We start from the raw sequence: 22,473 nt of genomic DNA, 5'->3' as shown, positions 1-22,473 counted from the left end.
GTGTTGCCGGCCTCTAAATTCTCCAGATCTCAATCCAACCAAACTTGCGAGATGTCCTGGACGAACAAGTCCAATCCTCACATCCTGGCTCGAAGGCCCAAAAAAACAAAGAAATCATTTCAAAGATATTTTAAGGCATCTGTGGATTTAGAGGTACATAAACTCTTCCCCATTGAGAGCCCGTCTGCCAGTTCCGCTACCTGGAACCAAGGGGTTGCTGTCTGTCCCTAAAAACCTGAAGCTCCTGAGAGTCATTTTGATGCTTTTTACCCTCCTTACTCTATTTATTTCTTCTTTACTACAATAAATAAACGAATGTTAGGTATCCATTAGGAACTTCATCTGTGTAGAGCATCAGTGTGTGTACAGGTCACATGCATGTCACACATCACCTACCAGCGATCAACAGTATTAAGTGAGGAAAGGAAAGTAGAGCAAAGCTTCAAAAGCGCATTAAATACAAGATAAGAGAGAAAATTACAAATTCCACCAAGTGAAATAGCTGTTTTTGTTACCTCCGGTGTCATTTTCCCCAGCCAGCTTCTTCATCTTTATAACACCTACAGTGGGGCACTGCCCTGAACGAGGGCAACCGGGTGGTCGAGTCAGAGGAACCAGCTCACCTGTGCTGGTGGGCAGTCGCACCAATCCAGGTACAACAGTGTTCGATTTAGCTCCAGTCAAAGTGTCGGTGGATTACAGAGCGTGTGACTGGAGCAAGAAGAAGTGGGCAAAACCATCATTGCGGACTTAAATTCATTCCCCCCCCCCCCTTTAACCTTATATCATCTTATTTTCACCATTTAATTCTCTTAGCATCGTAACGATGAGGGTATGAGCCCCTTTAACCTGTTTATCTCGTTCATTTCTTTTTCACTGAACTTTTTAGATGTTTTGACTCCGTTTCCGTTGTGTACTTTCTATTTTTTTTTCCCATTTGTATCTTTATGTGATATAAAATAAGATTCATTGGAAGAAGTACCGTCAAGGCCAATAGTGGAAACACTGGAAGTGAATCACCCAGCATGTCAGGACTTGTTCTCAGCAGTAGTAGTTGTATTAGTACTAAAAGTAGTAGTGTAAAGTTTGTTTGGAACACTTTGATCCACAATCACATTGACTGTCCCCGTGGACATGTAATACACAATACATGTAGCACACATTCCGTTCTGATACTTCTACATTATTACTTTGAAATTCAGCACCGGAAGTGACTTGTCCACGCGATCTCTTCCTGGTTGATGTGGCCAGTCGGAATAGCTGGGTGTGAGGTCTGTTGTTGTAGCCCAGTCAGGAATGGAGAAAATCCCTAATTTGGAGTCGGAAGAGCCGCTGAGTTGAAGGCTCGTCCTCCTGACTACCGGGACGTTTCTCCCGCGGCTTCGGGGGATGCGGCTGCCCGTCACGGTGTCACCTTTTCGGGTTTGAACGCATCTCCCACTTGCTCGGTGTGGCTGTTAGCTGCTAACCAGGGTCGCTAAAGCTACATACCAGAGCCATGCACCTGTCACCGGCGTCTTTGTCTCTTCCGTGTGTCCGACTCTCTCCTAGTTAACCCGACTCGTTAACAACACCGGGGCAGATTAGTTTCGGTCCCTCATGCAGATGTGGAAGGTTTTACTGTCTGAGATCAGCCGGCGCTCGTAGACCAGGAAGATGAAACCTGCGTCCAGACATGTACGACATCAATTCCGTATCTGATAGTTGTGAACCCCCCATAGTCGTGAGTCCGGAACATTAACGATGGCGTCCTCCAAAGCCAAGGTGGCAGCCAGCAATGACGGCAACTCTCCGAAAGACAGTAAAAGCAACGCCAGCTGCTCAGCGGGCGAAGCTGCAGCCAACAGCCGAGTGTACAGCCTGGATGACCTGGAGACACTCGCCACAGTGGGTGAGTAGCAGGCCGGGGTGCCCCCTCAGCCCCTTGGTGACCGGAGTTCAATAACTAGAAGAAGCACAGACTGGAGCAGCTGGAAACATGTTCAAGGGGTCTTCAATAGCACCAGCCTTAGCTGACTCCTGATGTGACTCCAGATCTGGTTCTTGATGTGATGTGACTCCTGATGTGATGTGACTCCTGATGTCATGTGACTCCAGCCTTAGCTGAATCCTGATGTGACTCCTGATCTGGTTCTTGATGTGATGTGACTCCTGATGTCATGTGACTCCTGCCTTAGCTGACTCCTGATTTGGTTCTTGATATGATGTGACTCCTGATGTGATGTGACTCCTGATGTCATGTTACTCCAGCCTTAGCTGACTCCTGATATGACTTCTGATCTGGTTCTTGATGTGATGTGACTCCTGATGTCATGTGACTCCTGATTTGACTCCTGATCTGGTTCTTGATGTGATGTGATGTGACTCCTGATCTGGTTTTCGATGTGATGTGATGTGACTCCTGATGTGACTCCTGATCTGGTTCTTGATGTGATGTGACTCCTGATCTGGTTCTCGATGTGATGTGATGGGACTCCTGATCTGGTTCTCGATGTGATGTGATGGGACTCCTGATCTGGTTCTCGATGTGATGTGACTCCTGATGTGACTCCTGATCTGGTTCTCGATGTGATGTGATGTGACTCCTGATCTGGTTCTTGACGTGATGTGACTCCTGATGTGATGCGACTCCCGTCTTAGTTGACTCCTGATATGACTCCCGATGTGGCTCCTAAAGTGATGTGACTCCTGTTGGGACTCTTGCCTTAGTTGACTCCTGTTATGAAGTGACCCCTGATGTGACAGATCAACCAAGGTCGTGAGGGTCGTGGTCAATCTGGACTAAGAGAGGTACTGGGTTACTCCTCAGGGTGGAGTTGATTTTATCTTCGGGGCGGTCAGCTTATCATAACCTGGAAACATCTTAAATCAGTTTGAACTAAACGTAATAATAGTTAATAAGAGTTATTTCAACATTTACATATATAGTTGATTAACAAATTAACTCTACACGTTCCACTGATAATTAAATGTAACGTTTTCATGGAAGCAGGAGAACACTAATGTAGTGTGACACCAGAGAAGTTCAGGGTGTGTAACTTCACCTGCCAACTGATGACTCACTGCTGTTCCAGTTCTGGACTCCAGCCTCGACTAAAACCAAACCTGCTGTATTATATTGTTCCCCAGTTTTGTATTCCTACATGTATTGGCTACTCTATTTCTGTTTTCTCCTCATGGTTCAGTTGGAGATGTGCTGATAGTGGTAGAGGACATTTTCTAAGCGATCAGAAGTACTTCTGAGCTTCACTTTTGGTTCTTTAGCAATGGTGAAGTTGCTTTGATTTCCCAACAGAGGGCGCTCCAACTCTTCCGTCTCCAATCCCTTAGTGGCCTCTGGGAGGCGGGTGAAGCGGCGTCTGTATGTTAGGTGGCTAACACAAAGACCCAGTCAGACCCGGACTGTGAGACGTATCCCGGGTTCACTTAGAAGGACCTGCTCATCAGCTTATGTCTCTTCTTTAGGCAGGAATAGTTCGGATTGGCCTGCCAGCAGTGGCACATTAGCCTGCCGTTTATTTGTCAGGATCTAACAGTCCCATAACAAACCCACCAGACCATCCAAAACCTTAAACAGATATACAAATATCAGCATGATTTTCGTTGGTTTTCTTTTTAATATAAAAATAGCATGTAAAGTCCAATAATCCAACATTTGCAGTATTGTGGAAGTCCTCTCTCTGGAGCCTGTAGCCTGGGGATGAACATTTGAAGCAGAAACACTACTTTATATTCACTGGCAACCCTTTGAATCTGATATGAATTTTGTTCCTCTGTGGAACCAGAAAAAATGACTGTTCAGTGCTTGTTGAAGGGTTTGGTCTGATGTCCCCGGCGAAGATGCACGCGCTTGTATGGGGACCACTCAGATATCGCTAGAGCTAGTAGATGACGCTGGTGGTGAAACCCGCTCTGATTGGCTATGTTTGCTCGCCTGCTAACGTCTATACGGCGAGCTTAATCTTCAGTATATCGACACACGTGTGAACGAGGTGGAGTAGGGAACTCGTGTTTCTACACTTGTGCCGCCGCATCCCTCCATCTGCTGATGTGCTCCATCTTCCTGGACAGGAGCCGCTGCAGTGCTCTGGTACTTCTGCGGTCTTTGACATCCTTCGTCGTCCCGGTGTGTTTTACGATGTAGGTGATGTCACAGTGGCTCCATGCTGTGTTGGCATGACTACCGGCCACACTGCGGTTGAAGTTTACTGTAAAAACGAGGTCTGCGTAAAAAATGCAGGTGAAATCCAGATGGTGGCTGGAGAGCAGCGGCGTATTCTCCAGCTGACAGGGTGGCGCTGCCGCTTCGTAAAAGTCCAGATGTGAAAGAAAAGACAGCACACCCCAGAGTGATGACATCACATTCCCCCGGCTTGTCTCGTTACTAGCAATACTTCGATCCGGGCAGCTTAAACGTACGTTCTGATTGATGACATCATGTTGCATACTTCATGGAGGACATCAAGCACAGTAATGTGCAGTAGGCTACAGGCAGGCCCAGAGCTTAACGTTTGTCAGGGAGGTGTGCAGCTGGGAATGGCTCTCATCCTGTGTTGTCAGGAGAAAGTTCCAAGCTTATGAGCTCTGCATAAAAATCCAATTTGCCAAGCCATTTTGTCTGATGAGAAGGATTTGCTGCCTAAAACAAATCAGCTAAAGCTCTTTATCTGCCCGCTGTTGTTTGATTGTCATTGAAATCATGAGGCAACTCTCTTGTGGCATTTGATTTATTTGCTGTGGGAGCGCGTATGACCCTGAGAATATCACTTGAAGCAGCAAATCCAGTCCTGGCAGAGTGAAGCCATTCATCAGCCACATCCCTATCATCAACATAATTTGTGGAGCTTTTCTGATCGGGCTTGTGTGAGACTCTGACTCATAAATGTTGCATTATGCCAGAGTCACAACAGGAATTTCAAGAGTTGCGTACACTGCAGCTGTTTTCCCAGTTTGAGAACCCGAGCAGGTGGAAGACAAGTCAGGGATGACCCAGTTTCCACAGGACTGCGTATCACCTACAGCTCACTCTCTCTGAAATCATCTGGCCATGCCTTGATCTTGTCTCTGGGTTCTTATAACAACCCTCGCTCAGGAACCACCAAAGACGCAGCCCTAGAACGTGTCAGGCGTCTAAGTGTGAGGAGGGAGGCTTCGTCTGTCGTCGTCCTGTGCAGTATGTGTTCATGCGCTCCAACAATAGAGGCCTTACCCTGTGGTTCAGTCAGCTGTAACATTACACCGCTGATGCTAACTGATACCTGGCAGCTTCTACTGTATCACCATCAAAGTGTGTTTGCACTTGGGTCAGTCACTGTGGAACCAGTGTTCACATGATACACCCTCAATAAAAGATGCTCCCGTGTTTATGTCCCAAGCAGAACCAGGGTGAGACGGTCGTAGCTTTGTCTGTGAACCCAGCTGGCTGGTCTTGCTCCACAGTGATGGTCTATTCAGTCCAACACCAGTGACTAATGACTAATGGAACTCAATGGCCACACCTCACCCTGAGAGTTGACTTCCACGGCTGCTTCCTGGAAGTTGACGATGAGTTGAATAATGGCTCCGAACTCCACCTTCAGTCCACGGAGATTCTCCAAGTGGACAAGCCCTCCTAGTGTGGCACCGTTTCTTGCAGCCCCTCGTATTGAACACTCTCTGAGAGTGATGGGAAAAGTGCTGCGTGAGTGATACTGTAAGCCCCAGGGATGGGCCACAGGTCAGAGGAATGCTGATTAACAGCAGGACGGTCACGAGTGTTGACATTATGAATCATTTATGGGGAAAATATTACTTGGGCAACATTAGTCATAGGAATGGGAAGAGCAGAGCCAAGTTTGAGATGTCTTCGACAGCACTGATGACCGTTATTATTCACATGCATGATTGATCAGCGGGGAGTGTGATCAATACACGCATCACTCCCTCATGATGGTCTAGCAGTCCCAGTGGTTGATCCGGCCCCCTGTGTCCCCTTCCTCAGGCACTGGGACGTTTGGCCGTGTGTTCCTGGTCAAAGACAAGAAGAGCAGGGCCTTCTACGCCCTGAAGCAGATGAAAATCCCCGACGTGATCCGGCTCAAGCAGGAGCAACACGTCCACAACGAGAAGGAGGTGCTGACCGAGGTCAACCATCCCTTCCTCATCCGACTGTGAGTATACCCACACCACAGGAAGGCGTGGGAGGGGGGTCAATGAGGTCAAAGTTCATTATCTGCTGATTTTGAGTCAATGATGTCCTTATGAGTGGCAGAGCGGTTTCTATCAGAGTGTAATCAATAGATATCAAATCAATTCAGCTTACACTTCCTAATTAAGTCAATACACTCAAATGATAACAGGCCTGGAGGCTGACAATGAGCTGAGAGTTTGACTGAATCTTACTTTGCATAATCAGAATCCAACAGGAACTGCTGGATATTGAAAATAACTTTTTGTAAATGCGATATACCACCAAAATCTGCAAAAAGTAAACCTCAAATGTAGCAAAGCGAATAAACCATAAACAAAGAAAGAGAGGAGGCCAGGATAGCTCATATAGCTAAAGCTATCTGAATCATTATTACCCGTGACGCAACATTGTAGTCCGAGCACTACCTCGCTGTGAGAGCACTGTGTGCACCAGAACTCTCGGCTGCTGGCGGCAGAGACTGAACCAGTACAGGGTGTTGAAAGACCCCCAATGTACAACCGGCCTGTGTACGTGCCCCGTGTATTTTAGGGGTTAGAGAGCCCCGGGGTGTAATTTGAGACCTTTTGCTGAGGTTGCGCTGGAGCTTGACATATGAAATGAAAGGAGTAAAAAGCCTTTCTTCCTCTGTAGTGTAGTAGCTTTATTCATAGCTAGCTTTACAGCTAGAATAAGTTAGCTGGAGATGTGGGAGAAAATGGGAGTGCAGAAAAGAGGCAGTCATCGTCTTTGTGGCCAGCCGCCAGCACTTATGGGACACACTGGTGGCTACCCGTCTTCATCAGTGACAGTGCCTCTTGTTTTTTGGTTTTTTTTAACCTCAGAAATCTTCTAGCTGAAAGCGTTGCTTCCTGCTCGAAACCACACACTCTTCTGTCTTTGTTGACCCAGGACTAATGAAGTGCCAGCAAGCTAACGATTGAACCAGCTGTGTTCGATCTGACCTCTGTGTGATGGTTTCCCAGGTTTTGGACCCACCATGATGAACGCTTCCTCTACATGCTGATGGACTACGTGCCGGGCGGCGAGCTCTTCAGCTACCTCCGCAGCCGTGGGCGCTTCAGCAATGCCACGGGCCTCTTCTATACCTCTGAGATCGTATGTGCCATCGAGTACCTCCACTCCCAGGAAATAGTGTACCGGGATCTGAAGCCAGAGAACATTCTGCTGGACAGCGAGGGGCACATCCGCCTGACTGACTTTGGCTTCGCTAAGAAGCTTTCTGACAGGTGAGTGCAGTAATGAGGTCAGCCACAATGGCAGCGATCAGTCACATTCACAGGACATCATTTACATGATTTAAAGATGATTTAGGTTTTCACTTCAAAGTCAGAGCTGTAGTTTTTTATCTTAGGTTCTCTCAGAACAGTTTGTCCGTCAGCTGTATTGGGATGTTGGAGAGGAACGCGATAGAGAGGTGGCGAAATCTTTTTTTGGGAACATTCGAGTACAAACTTAACTTCGACGTTTGATTGGTCCTGAAAAATCAACACACGCAGGTTCAAACCTATTTGAGTATTTGTCTTTGCGCGTCTTGTCCGTAACCCTTTAAGTGATGTCAGCGAGCCCTTGATGATTTTACAGCTCATAAGAGGACAAAAGAGTAAAAGCCACCGTACTTTAAGGGGTACATGTGTCCATTAAAGAGATGATGTGCATCAGTCGAACATACACAAATGAACCAGGTTGTAGGCAGTGTCCATGGAGAAGGAGAAAAAGCAATCGGTAAATACTATTGTGACACTATAGAGCCACAAATGCCATCTTGCTTCAGTTTTCCACCCAAAATCAGAAGTATCATCAAATTAACTCAGTGGTCCTCCTTTATCCACTCTGTCACTTCACAGCATGTTCAACCTCCAATTAGGTCACCGGTAGAAGGTTACCTCTCAAACTGGAATGAGAACAGACTGCTCAGATATGTGCGCGTGCTCTTAGGCTACGGTCCAAACTGTGCTGGTTTTGAGCGGTTTGGGCCCAGAGACTTGGGCTACGTCCCGTCTTCAAAAAATTGTTTCACCTATCTGAGAAATGAGTGGTTGAAGACTTCAAAAATAAAAACATTCCCAAAATAAAACACTCTTTTATCCAAGGGGCTGGTTGTGTAGATTCCACAGTCAATAGCCAGAGAGTTGGGGTGTCTGACATTATCTAATTAATCATGCAAATGTTAACTTGCGGTGAGCGTCCGTCCAGCGCTGGGGGGTGCAACATTGCGCCAAACACGGCTCAAACGTGTTCACAGTTGCAGTGTGAGTGAGACGCGCGCCAGAAACTAAGTTTCTCTCCATTTTCCACTGGTAGAAGAGGTCCAGATGCGCCTGGATGTGTCTGACCATCAGTAAGAGGGAGGCATGGGCTCTGGTTCCTTTGTTCAGGCGAGCAGCATCAAAGAAATCCTCAGGACTACACAGGAGTCGGGAGAGTTCAGGCTTGTACGGGAGCTACGACTTCCTGATCACGTCCAGGTTGATTCCAGGCTGAACACAGCCAGGGTCATCTTTTTCCTCGGTCGCTATTTTGAATCAGTGAGGGAGTCGATAGAGAAACAGACTGACATGAAGCATTGATATCACAATGTTGAAGAATAAGATTTTACATTGAGAACAGGTCAAAACCTGATGAAGATAATGTACTTTTACTCAGAGAGGGCCCAATCAACTGGAACCTATATAATTTCAACTTGACCTTCAGCCCAAGTACTGAAGTACACAGACATCACGGGGCACGTGTTACTTAAATTTTGACACTCAATCGTCTGCCGGGACCGTTCTGCGAGGAGCTCTCCGCTCCAGCTTCCTCCCACATCCCAAGAACGTGCGCATTCGGTAAATGGAGAATCTAAGTGGCCTGATGGTGAGAATGTGAGGGTGAATGATTGTCTGTCTCCCTGTGATGGATGGGTGACCTGTCCAAGATGCACCACCATAACTGTAGACGGAACCTTCGTAGCACCCGTTGGCTCGGCCAGTCGTATCGATTCATCGACGACTGAATGGGCCTGTTGCTTAGTTGGTGTGTGACATTATCTGCTCAGTCATGAGTTGATGATGTCAGAGGGTGGAGCAGGAGCATCCTGCCCAGGTGCCTCTGTCCTTTAGAGGCTCTTATCTTCCTCTGGGAATCTTTGGGAATCCTCCCAACTCAAAGAAAGGCATGGCTGTACCAGCGAAGGACAAACTTCCCCGACTGATGGATTGAGTTGGAATTAGAGAGTGAGCGGGCCTCCTGGCAATCTCAGCGGAATTGGAAACATGTAGTGTGGAGGAGAAGAGACAGCTTTATGTCTGCACTGCAGTCTTGCTGCAGCAATGTTTTTCCCAAACATTTCACAAAGTGCAGCGTTGACCCCGGCTGACATGTAAACTTAATGGAGTAAGATTACATTTTCCCCCAGACTGGGAGAGCAAAACAGATGGGAAGTAGATACCTCTCTGATGTGCAAGTGACCCACTTACATAAATGGAGGGCAGCGCAATTGCCTGGATAGGAAGACAACTGCCTCCGTGCTACACAAGTGGGCAGGCCTGCTGGTGCTGCCACAGTGCCCCCTGCTGGCAATGAAGCTTATCACACAGTGGATCAAACCCTCCAGGACAACTCGCTGCCCTGAAGAGCACCAACTCCTGTTTTTTTTGTTTTGTTTTTTATTTCCACTGCAGCCACACCTCCGCCCATCCACCACCTATTCCCTTGTCATCAGCAGCCCCCTTATCCTCCACCAGACCTAACATAATTTCCATTCAAATTACCGTTGTCATGGCAACTAGCCGAAAGAGGTCATTACCCAGGTTATATCGGTGGCAGACTATGAAAGCCTGGTGCCGGGCCAAGTGCTCTTCATCAGAGGACAAGTGGCTTTCACAGAGAACGCCGCCTGTTTGTTGTACATGCTCCGAGTGTCAATCAGCCACTCTGTCAGGCGCAAAGAGGGAAGCTTAGCAAGCAACAAATACAAAAACGAATAACCTCTTCCTGTCCGCGTCGCAGCCGTCAGTGAATGTTGTCCAAAATATCTACTCATCATCACATATCTGGAAGAAACGCGAGACGTGGGGGCATTGCGTTGTACTTGTGTATGGGTGCTGATAGTCTGGTGTCTCTGTAGCAGACCATCCAGGCACATCACTTGTGCTTGTGCATCACTTGAGCATTTGTACATGTTTACAGAACGAGCCAGGCTGTCATTTCTTCTGTCTCCAGGGGGGGAGAATGGCGTCTCTGTATGCCCTAGACCTGCTGTAGTCCTGCTCATAGAACTCTTATTAGACTTGATCTGAACCTGCGTTAGAAAAGAAAATGAGAGGTATACCAGGAAGGGTCAGACACATGTTCAGTCAACGCGCTTTGCTCTGTCCGTGTGTGTGTGTGTGTGTGTGTGTGTGTGTGTGTGTGTGTGTGTGTGTGTGTGAGCAGGACCTGGACTCTGTGTGGGACCCCTGAGTATTTGGCCCCTGAAGTCATCCAAAGCAAAGGTCACGGCCAAGCAGTGGACTGGTGGGCTCTAGGCATCCTCATCTTTGAAATGCTGGCTGGGTACGTACTGCAGTACACACACACACACACACACACACACACAGAGTATATGTACTCATTTGAAACAGCAGGGGGCAACCTGTCCTCCACCAGAGAAGTAAAGATGATCCAGCTCTCCCTTTCATCTGACTGTCAAAGACTTCACTCTGATTAAAGACACAAGGAAAGAGTTTAACTAAAAAAGTGTGTGTGTGTGTGTGTGTGTGTGTGTGTGTGTGTTAGACCTGCTGCTAAAAGATTAGCAAGCTCTTAGTCTTTTTCATCTTTTAACCTTTTCACACACAGACACACACACACGTGTGTGTGAAAGAGTCCCAGTGTGAAGCTTTGAACACACACACCTGTAAGAACCTGAACTAGAATGATACTGATGCAGTCACACACTACAGCCCTTCCCTCCCACTGTGTGTATGTGTGTTTGTATGTGTGCATGTGTGCCCATGCTTACTGGATGCTGCTGGAGCTGCAACAGATTAATCTGTGAATGGGAGTCACTGATGGAGATGAAGAACCGTAATTTTAATCCCCCTCAGAAGCACAGGAATATATTCTGATGTTCTCATCCTGCATGAATGGTATCATCGACATTCTCAGCAGGCATGAAGGTCGACACCCCCCCGTCACATTCACTTTGTTTCTGCTGATTTTCTGGAATCCATTTTGTTTTATTTAGTTATTATTGATATGTAATTCATTAATTTGCATTTATCTTATTTTACTAGCGCATGTGCGGATTCTTGATTTGAGTGTATGTGATGGTGGAAAGGTGAAGCTAAATCAGTTGTTAGCGGCCTCCGTTGTGTGTTTGTTGTGCACTGTGTGAGTCTAGTTTGTTGATGAGTGCACTTGGGTATCTGCATCACTTTAGTTGTGTCACCATGAAAGCTGCAGCAGGAGGGAACACGCTCACACACACACACACACACACACACACACACACACATACACACACACGGCATGGGGCCTGTAATCTGGCACATTCCTGCTAGTAGTAGTTGATGATGAAACAACACATGTTCTGTCCGCGTAGGTTTCCACAAGTGAGGGAAAACCCGTTGACCTGCACCGTGCTGAGGGGCATGACAGACGGTGTGATGTTATGTGACTGTGTGGACACTCAAGCCCCTCCCACGTCAGATCCACTTGTGCTGACACAGCACAATTTTAAAAACCCTCAGTGAAAGGTCGCAGGCTCCATGGCAGGAGGAAGAGGGAGAATGGCTCCATAATCCCACCTCCAGGGCGTGATTCCTGCCCTTAATGGAAACCAGTGTATCGAGTGTGTGCATGGCAGTGTGTTGGTGTGACTGCTCCAGTGTGGCACTAGTCCACACCCTCATCACACTGGCCTCAGACTTCACTGTGAGACAACTACACTACTATTCAACAGTCCATCTGCATCTGTCCTGATTCTTCTTCTTGGCCTACAAACTTTCCTGAAAATCAGCCCGCCTCTAGCTGAAGCTACAACTTAGAGGAGGCAAATATGTTCTTCTCACACCGCTAATGTTTGATGGCGACCTGGAAGAATCAGCTCAGTTTTTGGCTAACCTCTCATGCTACTGCTAAACGAAGCTAAGCTGAACTTTGACATCACGCAGCTGTTTGGTCCTCACATGCACCTTTGCACACCAGCAAGAACACAGCAACGATGCGTGATGAAGCTAAACTTGAAGAGCGTTTTGAGTTGTCCACTATAAGGACGTAGCGTTAGTCCAAGAGGGAGAACCTATGAGACATGTTCTCCTGAAGAGGACAGTTGTATTCTCAAGCAGGGAAAACGTCTGTGCTTGATCTCTCGACTGAAGGGCTCCCAGCCAACACAGGAACATGTTTAAAGCTGTCTGGGTGAAATATACAATCCTAAAGAGTTCCACGTTTTGCTTACCATCTGATCCTGTGAACAGTACAGTAAATCACCTCCATAACAAATCTCTGGCTTTGATCTCAGACTTATTTGTTTAATCTTGGGGCTCTGACTTTCATCTCAGATTTTTCCCTTTGATCTTGGGGCTCGGCTTTTGATCTCTTTGATTTCAGGAACTCTACTTGGGCGGCATGGCTCAGGGGTAGAGTGGCCGTCTAGCAACCAAAGGGTTGCTGGTTCGATCCCCGACCCCGGTGACCATGTCAAAGTGTCCTTGAGCAAGATACTGAACCCATAATTGCTCCTGATGAGTAGGTTGGCGCCTCGCATGGCAGCGTCCACCATCAGTGTGTGAATGGGTGAATGAGATGACACTGTAAAGCGCTTTGAGTACCGCTAAGGTAGAAAAGCGCTATATAAGATTGAGTCCATTTACCATTTTACTTGACATTTTTTGACAGGTTGTATTAGAACACAGCTTTTTCATGAAAGACCTGTTTAGTCTGCTGGTGCTTGATCAGGAAGAAGACCAGTGCAAAGAAAACCTTGAGGTCGGGTTCAGGCCAGAGAGAGAGGAGGGACTGAACCTGAACTCTGTAACAGTGTCTACATCACCTGACTCGAGGGGTTCAATCTGTTGGACACAATTGACACCATCAGTTACTTGGACTCCTGCATTCACAAATTCTGCTTTGCCTACATTAATGAGTGGCCCAGTAAAAGGAGGAGTGTCCTCTGTGTGAACAGCTGTTAAATTTAATCCATTGTTCTGTGACTCCAGAGGAAGGCCTCGCCAAGTATGACACACACATAGGAGAGTCTGCAGGATGACCAGTATGACCAGTTTATTATCTACTACAGCCCAGCTGTGTCTGATGAGGACTGAGTCCACTGCCGTATCCATTCCAGGGGTGCACCTTCAGTGTCATCTGGTGGTGGGACTATGAGACACCCGGCCCACCATCTCACATCACAGAAGAGCTGTCAGCCCCTTGATGACTCCCACAGCGAGAATGTATTATTGTTGGTTTTATTCAGCCAACGGCCGAGCAGGTGCTGATATCCTCAGACTCTGAAGAGTTTCTCACCGATGACTCTGATCAGGACCAGAGGTCAACTAGGGTGGTAGCAGGCACTGGAGTTGGCTCAGCCCAGAGACCAGCCGAAGGCGCCATGGGAGGAGGTCAAGGAATAATAAAAGCAGGCGCTCACTCTGACCTCCCACCTCTCATATCAGCTGGACTCAGAGCTGTATTCCGTCTCTGGCTCCATGAGCTGCTGAGCCAGAAGGCGCCCTCCATGAACGGCCGATGGAGCAATCGCTCCCTTCCAGTAAAATTAAACACATATATATGTACACATAGTCCAGTGTTGTGACTTGACCACCAGATGGATAGGCTTCAGGCTACTGTGAGAAAGGTGACTACAAACATGGCGTCATGGCTGGGAGCTCTGGTGTGGTCAAGTGTATTTGTGCTAAGGGAGCTAACAGAGAAACCACTGGAGCTCCTTGCCTGAGAGCTGTAGAGGATTCAAACACCTCTCAGTTAGGATCGTCAGCAAAACCTGATTGATTGACTGCATACAAATGAAAGTGACCTCGTCTGTCTCATCACTGCCTCACTCCCCGGCTGGTGCTCGTCCACTCCGCTTCAGTGGAGCGTCCAACTGCTGATTAGAGGTCCTAGAGGACGAGAGCCGTCACCCTAGCACACCAGGTCTCTCTATCATGGATTTACGTCAGCACAAGACTACTGGAGGTACTACTTTTCCTTCAGAAGAGGACGCATATCTGCCCTTTTTTTTCCCCCTTCTCATTACTGAAGAAATGAAAATGAACCTTAACACCTATTCTTGAATTCCATTTTTACTTGGGATTACCAGGGATTGTGTTAAACAATTGAACGAATTCTGTTCCTCCTGTGTACACATCATAGTGCAGTACTACAGTCTGAAGTAAACGGTATCAAAACTAATGACGGGTGTGTTCCTCGTGGTGTAGCATCTCACCCACCATGACAGCTGGACGAATCGGCACAGCGCTCCGTGCCTGTGCTCCGCTGTGGTCATGGTTATATCGAACCTAATCTACACATGTCCTCAGCTCATCTCAAGGCCACTAGTTCAGTTTTCACGGTGATAAAAACAGGAAGCCTCACTGCTGGTGTTGAGTCTACGAGTGGCGGACCCGTCCGCCTGACGGAGGTGATTCCTAGCAAGAAGACCAGCACTGCTGAAGTTACTTCCTCTCACAGCTCATCCACTGTAAACAGCTTTTAAATCATTATTAAGGATCCAGTGTACTGATTGGCTTGTGCCATTGCTGGCTCCACCCACTTTCTCAGCTTAACACCATGAAGTTGGTCACCTAGGGCTACGTAACTTTCGAGTGACTCTGCTTCCCCTCTGCTGTCACACTCTTAGCATGTCCCTCTGTAATTACTGTTAGATTTCTGTCCAACCGACAACCAGTGACACAGACATGTTTTTCCTCCTTCTGCATTTCCTGTTTGTCACATCAGTTGAAATCAGAAAATAGTGCTCCATTTGGTCCTTCCCCTTTTTGCTGCAATGACCCAGATTCTCCAGCTATGACAGCATCAGTTTAGGAGCATGGAGTGTGTGGGGCACAGCCAGCTCCTAGACACCCCGGCCCAGCGTCTCTTGATTCTGGAGCTTTCTGCTGAAAAGGCAAGCAGCGTGTGACAAACTGGTGCGATTACACGCCTGTCTTCTCGCCGCATAATGCGTTTAGGGGCTGGGCACATTATGTAATTTGTGGGTAATGACTTGTCCAAGCTGGAGCAGACGGAAGAACAGCAGAGCTGAGAAAGCATGCCGAGAAGTGCAGGAGGCCAGTCGGAGGCTGAAACACACCCGCGCGCGTGCGCGCACACACACACACACACACACACACACACACACACACACACACACACTCAGAATAGTCAGAGTAGCTGTGAACAAAAGCTGCATTGTCTCCATCAGACACACATTGATAATGAGCCCCCCCTCGCCCCCGCTGATGACACGTACTGGAGCACATCAGATGTCCCAGCAAGACACTACGGTGTGTAAGTGGTGTCGTATGATGGACACACTAAGGATAGCAGAGGTTCACCAGAGTCCAGACCATGCTCTGGTTCTGATGGTTGATGACAGCCATAGAAGGAAGCCCACTGCTCCTGCTTCCACTGACACTGGCGTAGAACCCAAGGGTACTTACAAAGGCCTAACCTCCACCAGGTGGTGCTGGAGAACACACACACTCGCAATGAAGGAGAGCGCTGGACATCAACGGTCACTTTGATGTGCGTTCCATCGGTCTCACTTCCTGTAGCCAGCAGGTGGTGCTGTGACTAATCCGCCCTGAAGTGGATTCGTGGCCCATCGTGCCCTAAGGTGGCTGGGTACATTTTGTAGTGAGAATTGACTGATGATAGCAGACTGACTTTCACCATCCAGTCAGTTGTGAGTGTGTGGCTCTGTTGGAACCGGGAGGGGTCCAACAGAACCACCTCAGGTCTTCAGCCTCGTGCATGTGGGTTCACTGGTCCAGTACAGAAGCAATCTACCTTAAGAGGAGGAATATTTACCTCAGTAATTACGGAAATACAGGTTGGTAGTCTTAAGAGTCCCAGACCTGTTTGTCTGACTGATCCAGGTGTGTGTGTGTGTGTGTGTGTGTGTGTGTGTGTGTGAGCTCTTACATACGTTACCTGCTGCTTGCATCAGGATGTTTTGCCGAAGCCTAAATTGAGTGTGCTAACTGTGACAGCAGCAGAGCTGCTTCAGAGGGCCATCACAGTTATGTTTCTCTGCAGGTACCCTCCTTTCTTTGATGACAACCCATTTGGAATCTACCAGAAGATCCTGGCCGGAAAACTGGAATTCCCACGCCATCTGGATTTCTATGTCAAGTAAGTTCCGGACACCAGGCCGCTGCCAAACAACACAAGCAGGAGTGTGTGTATCCTGGCGCTGTATTCACCGTGCAGAGCAGCTCCTCCTTCTCAGATGTGGTCACATTTCGAGGCTTATGTGAGGTTACCTGCTGCTGCTAACATGCTGCTGCTGCTGCTAGCATGTTGCTGCCGCTAACCCTCAAACTCAATTGTACCTCCATTCCTAATCCAGATGATCTCTGCTGGCCTCCTAATCCCAGTCTGATGCCAAGATGGAGGATGGTAGTTATACATGTGTGTGTTCGTCAGGGACAGTTCATCGCTCAGGGACACCAGTAGTACCTGGACTGGACACAGACGGAGACAAACATCAACAACCACCTAGGATACCTGGGAGGAGTGCTTTTACTCCTGGTCATTGGGCAGTGCAATACTCAGACCGGTGACATCACACACAAGCAGAACCCAATTGGTTCTCTTGTTTGCGTTCAAAAAAGCCACGACAACCAGGACGGTTTGACCTTAGAGGGGCAACCATTCCACTGTCTTAAGAAAAGCACAAAAATGTATGCAACTAGAAAGTAGAAGAACACACACATTGTGGATTTAAGCCTCCACAACCTCTCCGCTTCATCCTGTTGTCCCAGTGGAAGAAAGAGATTCCTGCTGAGTAACAAGTCAACAGGGGCGAGGGAACGGTTCTCACATAATTTCGAGAAGAACAAGAATATGGACGTCACTGAAAAACTTTCAATAGAGAACTTGTCAGTACACTGCACTAAATTAATAACTGGATTGTTTCGAAACCGAATAATAATAATAAAAATAATAACGATAATAGTTGGAATAAGAAGCTCCAGCAGGTTGTTCCAGCCCCCCAAACCATTAATCAACCCAAAGAAGATGATGGTGTTTAAGATCTGAGACCTGAAGGTGAGCTAGCGTGTGTAGGGTCATTGACACCCCCCGCCCATCCACCCTAATGGCTGTTTAGGAACAATGAACATAAGACCTGAAGAGGGGCTTCAGAGGACCTGCAGCCCCTAATGACACACCCGGCACACCTTGGTGCTCACCCAGCCATTAGAGCAGCTGCTGGCAGTAGGAATGTGCCAGATTACAGGCCCAGTGCCGTGTGTGTGTGTGTGTGCACACGCACACATGCATGCATGCATGCGCTCCCCCCTAGAAATTCAGAGCTTCCTGCTGCTCAGCCATCTATCTCACAGCCAGCAGACTGAGGCATTTTTGATACTTGTACCATTTATATCATTTTTAGAGAGTTCCACGTCTCAAACTCTATCCATTAGGGAGTTAGAACTGAGTCTGCTAGCCAGCACAGATGATTCCCCACCGGGAGAGGCGAAGCTCCGGCAGCCCCAGTCCAGCCCGACACCAACTGACTCACTAGACCTGATAATCTATCGATGGTATATGAGTCGCACAGTTACTCAGTCTCTTTCATTTACCTGGCAGCTGTCAAATTTAGACAGTAAAAACAATAACGAAGAAGAGCTCATTCTTCTAATACACCTCAGTGCTGATTAGGCCACAATACAGATAGACGTGTCTGAGTCTCATTCGTTAGCGACGAGCTATCGTACCTGCCTCAGTGAGGGTGACCCGTGTTCCCCCGAGCCATGCAACCTCCACTCTACACGTGCTGCGGGTAATCCTGTCAGTGTCTCCTCTGGGGCGGGGGTGTCTGTACAATGTGCGTAGGAGCGGCTTCTCTGAACAGAATAGGAGAAATGTCCAATGATGCAGAGTGAAATGGAACAGCCCCGCATGAATCAGATCAATCGCATAATCCTGATTAGTTTATGTATTAGAAGAACAAGTTCGAGACCTGCTCCTTAGGAAAGTGACCTTTATATATGTGGCGCTACGTATGAAATAAGATTAATAAATAATATAATATATAATATAATTAACTTACCATTCCAGTGGGGTCCTTGTTTGGGGGTGGGGGGAACGTGTTTGTGGTGTCCTCCCAGGTCAAGAATCAGAAGTCCATGAGGAATGATAATTATATATTATCTATCGGTGTTGAATGTTCATCGAACTTTTGGGGTTTAGCATCAAAAATCTCATTTACATGAACGTTCATCATAGTACCCTGATGACTAATAATGAGCCATCAACAATCTCATGGTTTCGACGGTCGGTGCTGCCACCGACAGAGACACGCTGCCGCACTACGGACGTGGAGGTGCTCCCCTGTAGGCCCCAGCCCTGGTTCTAACACCTGGAAGGAAGACCCGCAAGGTGTCGACCGGTTTTCCTCCTGCCATGTATTGTTGAACTCTCCTCTGTGAGCAGACGCTTATGCAGATATTTCCCCGGGAGTGTATTAAAGTATTTGTGAGGGACATACCCCCGTCCCCAGGTGTCGGAGGGATTAAGATGGCGCAGCCTTTTCAGCACCCAGCCGGTGTATTAATGAGCCTGTCAGCACCCTCCGGATGGGAGATACAGCACCTTTATCAGAAGCTCTGTTTGTCGGCACCTATCACATTTCATCAGAAAGCTGCTTCTACTGCTTTAAGACGCCAATGAATCAGTGCCCCTCTTCCTGTCGCATGGATGTCTTCATCACACGCAGGTTTTGTAGGGTTGCAAAGTTTCTGTCCACACAACCGGCTCACTTTGGTCAATTAAAAGATTGTGAGAAGGACACGAGTCACTTAGCCAGCCTGGTCACCTCTCCTGGGCTGCCACGCTACCTCAGCTGGGGACGCATTTGTCATCTTGACAGCACCAAAAACCTCCTGACCCGTGTTCCGAGAGGGAAAGATGAGAGAGACGTACTGTACCCTGTTTCTGTCTCCTCCCCAGGGACCTCATCAAGAAGTTCCTGGTCATTGATCGCGCCAGACGGCTGGGCAACATGAAGGTGAGTTCCTGTGACTTCCTGTTTCCCTCCACCTCGGGGGCCCTCAGTGTTTCAGACCGCTAGGACGTCCTCAGAGGTTCTCAGTGAGAGAACTAGGAAGAGACCAAAGCTCAGTGAGCTTCCTCTCAGTGAAATGCAGAAGGCCTGGTAACATATCTGTGGTGCTTGACACACAAGTGTCCCATGAACAGAAACACGTGTGTCAAGTGTGACACAGGTCCACCAAACAGTCCAGAATCCATGCGGCTTGGGGGCTTAAGGCCCCACTGTGTCCTCAGGCACTGAGTGCTGGCTAGAAAGAGGGACACATCTGTAGATGCATGTGTTCCTATCCATGTAAGAGGGGACAGGACCACTCCCCTATGGTCCAGCACTAGTACAAGGGTTTGGGTGTCTGGGTCCAAGTAACCCCCCAAGACAAACCCACCACCGTGTTCAGCCTCAAACAGTGTCTCCTAAGATGCATAGGTTGCATGGTCTGGAAGTGTGTGTGTGTGTGTGTGTGTGTGTGTGTGTGTGTGTGTGTGTGTGTAGTTGATGAGGCCTCCCTCCTGTTTCAGAACGGGGCTGATGATGTGAAGAAGCACCGCTGGTTCAAGACCATAGACTGGGAGGCTGTCCCCCTCAGGAAGCTGAAGGTCAGACCCTTGAGTTGCGTGCGCACACACACACACACACACACACACACACAGGTCAGGAAATGTGTGTGTGTGTCCCAACTGACACTCTCATCCCACTGTGTCTGTGTTTCCACAGCCACCCATTGTTCCAAAAGTGTCCCACGAGGGCGACACATCCAACTTCGAGGTGTACCCAGATGACGACTGGAAGAAGGACCCTCCTGTGCCTCCCAAGGACCTGGAGCTCTTCAAGAACTTCTGACCCCTCAGTCCAAGGCTGCTGCTGTAAAACCAACAGAACACCTGGACTGGTTTATCAAAGTGGGTGTGTCATCCTAAGAACCTCGCCCTTCACAGATGATTGACGCTGTGACATGTACACAAAGATCATTTGCTTTTTATATTTTTATTTATCTGTTTCTGCTGTTTTTTTTTATCACTGATTTTTCTGAGCCTGCTTATATGCAAGAATGGTTCCTTTGAAACCAGAAGACTGTTATGTTCTCGGTCCCTCCAGAACCAGGACCAGCTCTTTTTTTATAGCCTCCTGTTTTATACTTGATGTCTTTTTTAAATGTTCACGTCGTGACTTCAGACGAGTCGTCACTTATAAACTCTTCGTCCTGTGACCGTGACAAGCCGCACTTGTAAATGAGTGCCTTATGTCGCAGGAAGTGATGTCACACAGTTGAACTTGTTGGTCTCCTACTGTAACCTTCACGTCCACTTTATGTGTGTAGTCTCCTGCTGCTGCAGCAGCACTCCAAACAGAGCTAAACTTAAATGTCCCTCATCCTCCTCATCCTCATCCTCATCTTCATCATGGTGGAAGGTGATGGTTCAGCCAGTCCATATGAACTTGTGGTATTTCAGGCATTAAAATGAAAACTCCTGTCAGCGTCTCTGTGCCTCACTGCTGTCCTAGCGGAGACTATCTCATCCCAAGAACTGCCTTGACCTTTGACCTCTACTCCGTCACACACTCAAACACAGACAAAAAACAAAATGGGGGGGGGGAATAGTGGTTCACACAAAGATGTGCAGCTCTTTTTTTTCTCTTTTTTTTGGAATCTCGGTCTCAGCTACTTCCTGCTTGAGGTGGTGACATCATGTCTGGGCAGGCCCACACTGGGACCACGGTCTGTGGACTATTTGGCTCCTCTGACAGCAGGTTGGGCCAACTGGTACAGGAGTTGTATCCTGTTTAAGGAGCTTTCACAAGGGAGTTGAAGCAGAACATGTGTGTGACACGTGAACAGCTGGACCAGATCATCCATGTCAGCATGTGGTCTCTGGGGGGGGCGGGGCTACATACCTGTGTCTGGTGTGTTCGTTATTCTGTGTTTCGGCACTCAGGTGAACCTCAGCCTGTGAGCAGAGACCTTAAAGGCTCCACGAGGCCAGAGGGCGACTGTGACACTAGTGAGTAGCCCTGCCTCAGCTCCCACTTCCTTCGTCAAGGAGCATCAGGAGGACTAGTGGAGGGATGAGAGGCTCAATAAACATGAATGTGTGGCTGCATGAAACTGTGAACACATAAATGCAGTTTCGACATAATTAAGGAGTTTTGGTATTTCTGTGTCAGCCAACGTGACACATCTGTGAGTCAGAGCCATCGTCCCTCCTCAGGTGCTCTCATTCTGGGGTCAATAAAAGATCAAAGCCTCTACATCTGTCTTTAATGTCGACTCAGCAGACCACCACAGCTGCAGAGTTTCTGGTTCTTCCAGTAATCCTGCCAGTCTGAAGTGCAGAAACATCAGTAGCCATCAACATGGCGCCACGTCATCAGAGAAACACTCACCTTCACGCCTCCAGGTTGTGAACATGGAATCAACCCTGTTCTCCGGCAGCTCCCTGTTCACCCACCATGTGTGAGATTTTTCTGGGGCGTCGGTGCGTTCTTGTTCCTGGAAATGTCTGTGAAGGGATGAGACGACATTCCATACACACTCTCCGGGTGTTTACAACCATTAGTAGGTGTAATATTTATGTGAACGCAGTAGTCAGTACGACAAACACTGACATTTACAGTAAATTAACTCATGTTCAGGTTTTGTATTTCAGGGAATTGTGAGAAGTAGGTGGAATTTGAATGACTGAAATGTGATTTTTGTTTTCCCTGCAAAAAGCAAGGACACACACACACACACAAAGTATTTATGCCAGTGGTGTTCATACCTTAATACACAAGATGAAGACAGCGCAGGTGTAGTGAATATATCGGTGAGACAGGGATGCGTCTGCTGCTGCTCCACATCATGTATAATAGTGATGCCTAAATAATCATCATATGTGTATTTATATTTAAAGCAGTACTGGAAGTCACTAAGTACTGAGAGTGAATTGTGTATTTATTGCCACGGTCCTGCTGAAATAATGAGTGTGGTTCGTTTTCCCTGTCATCCTCTGTGTACTCATCCTCTCAATAAAGGCTACTCTGAGTTAGCGTGAACTCCAAG

General features: G+C 47.8%; 1 protein-coding gene across 2 annotated transcripts; it reads left to right on the top strand.

Moving 5' to 3' along the window:
• Positions 1 to 1,228: 1,228 nt before the first annotated feature.
• On the top strand, positions 1,229 to 22,473 carry prkx (protein kinase X-linked). Of its 2 annotated transcripts, XM_086211480.1 has the most exons (8): positions 1,229 to 1,891; positions 5,981 to 6,149; positions 7,153 to 7,416; positions 10,604 to 10,723; positions 16,415 to 16,510; positions 19,334 to 19,391; positions 19,952 to 20,029; positions 20,148 to 22,473. In XM_086211480.1, the coding sequence occupies exons 1-8, from the start codon at positions 1,744 to 1,746 to the stop codon at positions 20,271 to 20,273; spliced, it is 1,059 nt and encodes a 352-aa protein (XP_086067606.1). In that variant the 5' UTR covers positions 1,229 to 1,743; the 3' UTR covers positions 20,274 to 22,473. The 2 variants fall into 2 exon arrangements, with proteins under 2 accessions (XP_086067606.1, XP_086067684.1); XM_086211558.1 differs by lacking the exons at positions 16,415 to 16,510; positions 19,334 to 19,391; positions 19,952 to 20,029; positions 20,148 to 22,473 and adding an exon at positions 11,754 to 15,365.

The sequence above is a fragment of the Aulostomus chinensis genome, chromosome 1 (assembly GCF_037954235.1).
Source record: "Aulostomus chinensis isolate RoL2024-O1b breed Wild chromosome 1, RoL_Achi_v1.0, whole genome shotgun sequence".
NCBI classification, from domain to species: Eukaryota; Metazoa; Chordata; class Actinopteri; order Syngnathiformes; family Aulostomidae; genus Aulostomus; species Aulostomus chinensis.
The sequence above is the reverse complement of the archived record's forward strand: the minus strand, read 5'-3'. Positions and strand labels throughout refer to the sequence as shown.

Excerpts from the sequence above, each read along its gene's own strand:
- prkx (XM_086211480.1), top strand. The coding sequence starts at position 1,744 with ATGGCGTCCTCCAAAGCCAAGGTGGCAGCCAGCAATGACGGCAACTCT. Across the intron at positions 1,892-5,980 it reads GGAGACACTCGCCACAGTGG|GCACTGGGACGTTTGGCCGT; the intron begins GTGAGTAGCAGG and ends CCCCTTCCTCAG. Across the intron at positions 6,150-7,152 it reads CATCCCTTCCTCATCCGACT|GTTTTGGACCCACCATGATG; the intron begins GTGAGTATACCC and ends ATGGTTTCCCAG.